At 42.3% G+C, this 5,379-nt stretch overlaps 1 protein-coding gene across 2 annotated transcripts in view; it reads left to right on the top strand.

The window, feature by feature from the left end:
- The first annotated feature begins 6 nt into the window (after positions 1-6).
- The window catches only part of ITGA8 (integrin, alpha 8), a 205,515-nt gene continuing 200,142 nt past the window's right edge, over positions 7-5,379 (top strand). For both annotated transcript variants that reach the window (XM_011934275.1, XM_011934276.1), the window contains exons 1-2: positions 7-177; positions 843-976. In XM_011934275.1, the coding sequence (XP_011789665.1) occupies positions 53-177; positions 843-976 (259 nt within the window). In that variant the 5' untranslated portion in view covers positions 7-52. The remainder of the gene's footprint in view (positions 178-842; positions 977-5,379) is intronic.

Below are 5,379 nucleotides of genomic sequence, written 5' to 3'. Positions count from 1 at the left end.
AAGCCGGACGCCGCTGATCGCGCCTCTCTGCTGCGCTGCGGCCGCGCTGGGGATGATGTTGTGGTCTCCTGCCTCGCAGGCGTTCAACCTGGACGTGGAAAAGCTCACGGTGTACAGTGGCCCCGACGGCAGCTACTTCGGCTACGCTGTGGACTTCTACATACCCGACGCCCGCACGTAAGTCTCCCGACCTGGAGAGGTGCGCGCGGGGGCGAACGCTCTCCGGGGTCCGGTCCCAGCCGCTCTGCCGCGCAGTCCCCGCAGCCTGGGATCCCCGTCCTGCCGCCCGCCCGGGGTCTCGTCTCTCTCCACACCACCAGCCCCTTCTCTCCCCTGCCATGCTAGATGTGCCTTGTGAACTTTGAGCTAGAGACATGCCACTTGCATAGAACACGCAAGTCCTGGGTGTTCCGGGTACCAAGACGCACGCATCCCACAAAGGAGAGAACGGGACCCAGAAGACCAAAGCCAATTAAAACCGCGACCACAGCGCGGTCTGTTTATGCAGAGCCTGTAACCATTGCGTCTGGTCGCAAGAGCTGCCGGCTACCAGCAGCTGGGCTCTGTCTTTGGCTTCCTCCCACCCCACCCCCTTCTCTCATCTCACTGTACCCACAGAGCTCCACCTAGAGAAGCAGGACCGTTTGCACTCTTGCAAACCAAGTTGCGGACCCCCATAGGTTTCCAAGAGGAAATCAAGTTTGACATTGGGTCCTCATCATAAATACGTTCCTGCCCTCCACACCTGCCCCAGTGTCCCCGGGCAGGAGGCTACAAAGACTGTATTGCATGAGCACACTTTTGTGGCGCCCAAAGAGTGACTTTCTCCAACTCTTTTGCAGAGTGAGCGTCTTGGTGGGGGCGCCCAAAGCCAACACCAGCCAGCCGGACATCGTGGAAGGGGGAGCCGTCTATTACTGTCCTTGGCCCGCGGAGGGGTCTGAGCAGTGCAGGCAGATACCGTTTGACACCACCAGTAAGTGACATTTGTCCTTCTAAGCTGCGGGCCTGGGTTTGGAAGAACCAGGGTCATCCCAGAGAAGAGTTCCCGCTGTCTTGGTGCGGTGCTCATTCAGCTGGTCTGATGTGCCCGTGTTGTGGCTGTGTGGGTCTCTAGAGAAATCAGTTTTTTCAGCTCTGAGTTAAATGAAGGAAGATACTTAGTGAACCCTAGAGAAAGGACACTATTTTGACCCTGAGTGTTTGGATGCATCCTGGCAACTCCTGTTTCTTTACCGTTCTGGAATGAGCATTTGCAGGGTGAGTGGATGTTTTGGAGAAATACAAAAGCTACGTCCTAACTTTGACTGTGGAGAGAATTTGGTTGCTTTTCCAGGACAGATGTAGAAAAAGAGAGCTCTTTAGCGTTTCCAGTGTCCAAGCTCCGGAGGCAGGACTTAGCTGCCCCAGACCCAGACATCTCTCGGTGTTGCTGTTTAATTCTTTACAGAAAGAAAGAATTTTCTTTTAAAATATTAGACATTGGATGCAAACTAGTGCAGGCAGAGTGTGGATGGATTACATTCATTTCCAAAATCCCTAGACAGATGTTTCTTATTTAATTAAAGGGAAAATACATTTTAAACAATTCAGTCTGGTTATGTTTTCTCTTTAGAGCCTGAGAAAATAATTTAAATGCAATGCTTTCAAAAACATTAACACCGAATGCTTTAATTTTTACCACCAAAACTTTATGAATTCAAAAGGTATATATTATCAGAAAGCAAATATCTCTTTCCAAAAAAACGCGAATATGTCAGCTTGAATAATGGTCCTTGATAAATAATCATTTAAAATACCTTTTGCACCACACAACTATTTTATGACATCATACTTGATTTCTTTGATTTTTAATTGTTTGATTAGTGTGTATATAGAATTTATGCAGAATATTTTTACAGAATTTCGATGAAATTAGCCGGCTGACATTTACCTGCTACTATAACTAATTTGTATCTTTTTTTTGTTAAAGGAGAAAACAATTTCAGTCCCATAAATACGAAAATATTTCAAAGCAAAGCATACTATGCAAGCATTACCTTGAATTATGACCAAATTAGGAAAGGATTTTATAAAAGCATTGGAAAATTATATTTTTATCATGCCTGTCTCTATATGATCACAATAGCTTATCATTTTATTAAATAATTCTGTTATTTTATACCAGTTTTTATAAGCTTTTACTTTTAAATTTGAGTATTAGCAACCAGGAAGATTAAACCTTTTGCTGTTAATTTGTGACAGAAATCTTTTAATTAGTTATTTTATCAAGACTTGAGATGCTTTTTAGCTACTGCTCTCTAGTTTAAGAATAAGCTTCCTAAATCAGAAGAATTAAACATTTAAACATAAAATTAATGCCATTTTAATTCTTCATACCCAAATCATTTGTATTTTTAAAAGTATTTTAAGCCCAGGCCACATAAAGACATCATGGACATTATTTGAATTTACATTAAGGAAAGTATTTAGATTTCCAGACATGGTTGATGTGTTTTCACCAAGAAGCAATTTATGGTCGTGGAAAAGAATGTAAGAGTCTTCTTGTATAGTCTCATAACGTATCAAATCAGGATCTGATGAGGACATTTTTCTTTTAATAAAGGAAGAATCGGTGTCTGCCCAGATAAGTTACACCTGACTTACTTTGTAAGTCTTCATCCCAATAGATGTCATAGGCCAATAGATTAAAAACCAGAGAATCTAGGTGTCAACTATGAATTTAAAAAAAAATTGACCACTCCTAACTGAAAAATTTCAATATTAAATTACAAGAGGTAGGCCAGGCACGGTGGCTCATGCCTGTAATTACAGCACTTTGGGAGGCCGAGGCAGGTGGATCACTTGAGGTCAGGCGTTCAAGACCAGCCTGACCAACATGGTGAAACCCCATCTCTACTAAAAATACAAAATCAGCTGGGTGTAGGGGTGGTTGCCTGTAATCCCAGCTACTTGGGAAGCTGAGGCAGGAGAATCGCTTGAACCCAGGAGGGAGAGGTTGCAGTTAGTCAAGATAGTGCCGTTGCACTCCAGCCTGGGCAACAAGAGTGAAACTCCATCTCAAAAAAAAAAAAAAAAAAATTACAATAGGTAATATTTTCCAAGTTCATTCTAAAGCAATTGCTTGAAGCCTTGAATTCACTCTCCCATAGAGAACTAATGCTGGAAGATGTGCTTTAGTTTCCAGAATAGCCCACAGGAATGCACTTAACCCTTATTGTAGCTGAATTACATTTGCAGTAAATCAGTAGGGGACAAACTAGAACAATTTGGCAATTAAATAGAAAAATAATGTCCAGAAAAGATCAGTGTTACTTGGAGAAAGACAATGTCCTCTTTTGAGTAGGTTAGGAAAATGTCTGGATATCTCAAAGGGCTTTAGAGATTGATGCTGCTCATTCCACACTATGTTTTATTTTACTTCCAAATATATAGTGGTTTACTTGATAAATAAATGAATGCACTAATCCTACTATTATACATATCAACTACAATCATAATAATTTCAGAAATCATAAATGGAACAAAGTGAGGGAAAGAAGGAGGGAGAAAAATAGATGTTCCTGAAATAATTGAACAGGAAATTTAAAAAGCAAGGCAGGAAAGGCTACACAAGTTTGTGAGAAATGAATGGTCCATGACAGAATGAACAACGCTGTGACCTGTCAAAGACAGGGAGGTTCCACTAGGAGAGGAGAAAGGAATTGTTGGGAAAAGAAAGTTCCCCACGTCGGCCATCAGGGGGTACTGTGGGCCCAGAAACCTTGATTGCCAGTGGGAATGGCCTGAAAACGGGTGTGGGGAAGCCACTGCCAAAGCTCAGGTGTTTGCTACCAAGTGGGTTGCTCACTCTCTACACTTCATCTGTGCCAATTGCTTTATCCTTATACCCTCAGACAGTGGAACTGGCAGTGGCGGCTACTTGACGCAAAGCTGTGCAAGTGAAGAAGGCACAGCAGAAGCCAGAGTAGCTATTTCCAATCTGAACATCAGCTTTGTGGACAAAGTGGAATGTTAAAACCAAAGATGAGAGGTGGAAACAGACATCACTGGTTCTGGGTCCTGAAGTCGGTGTTGCCAGAGGCATCCCATTTATACATTGCTATTATGTACCAGCCACTATACACACATTGTTTCTACTACATAAAACAAATCAAAACTACTATGTAAAACTCATTCTGTAAGTAAGGAAACCGACATCAAAGGTATACTCAAGACCGTACAGTGGTAAGCGGTAGAGGCAGGACTGGAATAGAGGTCTGCCCAGTTCACAGCCTTCTTCTTCACCCTGCCTTCCTTCCAGAAATTGGGAGAGGATTGACCCTGATAGACTGCAAGTTCAGGATTATGACTAAGCCCCCAAGGAGCTCTGGAAGGCTATATTCACCCTCCCTCCCTCTCCTCCATTCCCCTACTCCAACAGTGGCTTTACAATTCCATTTTAAATGATTCTCCAGAGAAGGGTTGAAAAGGATAAACAGTTTTGGCAGAAGCATTGTAGAAGCAGGATTTGTCTTGGTGGGAATGGTGGGTCGCATTTGCGCCTGGTTTGCTCAGACTCCCACAGAATGCCCCTTCACGGTCTCTGATAAGCTGCCTCCTGAGTTACTCTCTGCCCAGTGCCATTAATGTATTGTTCTCCCCCCACAAAAAAAGGAAGACAATTTCTCTGCTTAACTAAATAGTGGCCCCAAATTCACATCTGCATAATGGAGTGGGATGTGTCAGGCATAAATATGTATATTGCAAATACTCATCTGTCAAGTCATTGGTGACTTTCCTGGTCTTTTACCCTAGTTTTACTACCACATCTGAATTCAAGACAACCTAAGTCAATTTGACCTTTCAATGAAGTTGTTTCAACTTGTTCAGGTTCCTGGGGTGTCTACAATTGGGTGTTCTGCTCTGGTAACCAAGTAAATTCTCTCAGCTTAGACTCTGAGGGAGACAGCCCTATAATTGAATCCCAGAGTCCAGTTAAGATCCTGTTCCTCCATTTATTTAAGGTCAATGGTCATTTTCTAAAAACTGCCTTTCAGATTTTTTTTTCATGAAATAATCATTATTTATTTTCTTTTTACCTTATCATATAACTTGATTTTTTTTTTTAACATTTCTCATGATAAATACAAAAGCAGAGGAAGCTTGCACTAGCCCAGAATGTGTAATGAATGATTACCAGAAGCATATGCTGGTGGCGGAGGTGAAAAGAGTTGATAATTTTCCTGCTCTGTACAAAATCAAGGGGTTCCAAAAAAAGCACTTCTCTCGTCTCCCTTCTGTCTTTCCCTGTTTACTTCAACAGAAGAAAATTCCTTCTATCACCGAATTGATTTCTTTCACTTTTGTCTCAGGAACTCTTTTTTTTTTTTTTTTTTT

This window comes from Colobus angolensis, unplaced genomic scaffold (assembly GCF_000951035.1).
Source record: "Colobus angolensis palliatus isolate OR3802 unplaced genomic scaffold, Cang.pa_1.0 Scaffold133, whole genome shotgun sequence".
NCBI classification, from domain to species: Eukaryota; Metazoa; Chordata; class Mammalia; order Primates; family Cercopithecidae; genus Colobus; species Colobus angolensis.
The sequence above is the reverse complement of the archived record's forward strand: the minus strand, read 5'-3'. Positions and strand labels throughout refer to the sequence as shown.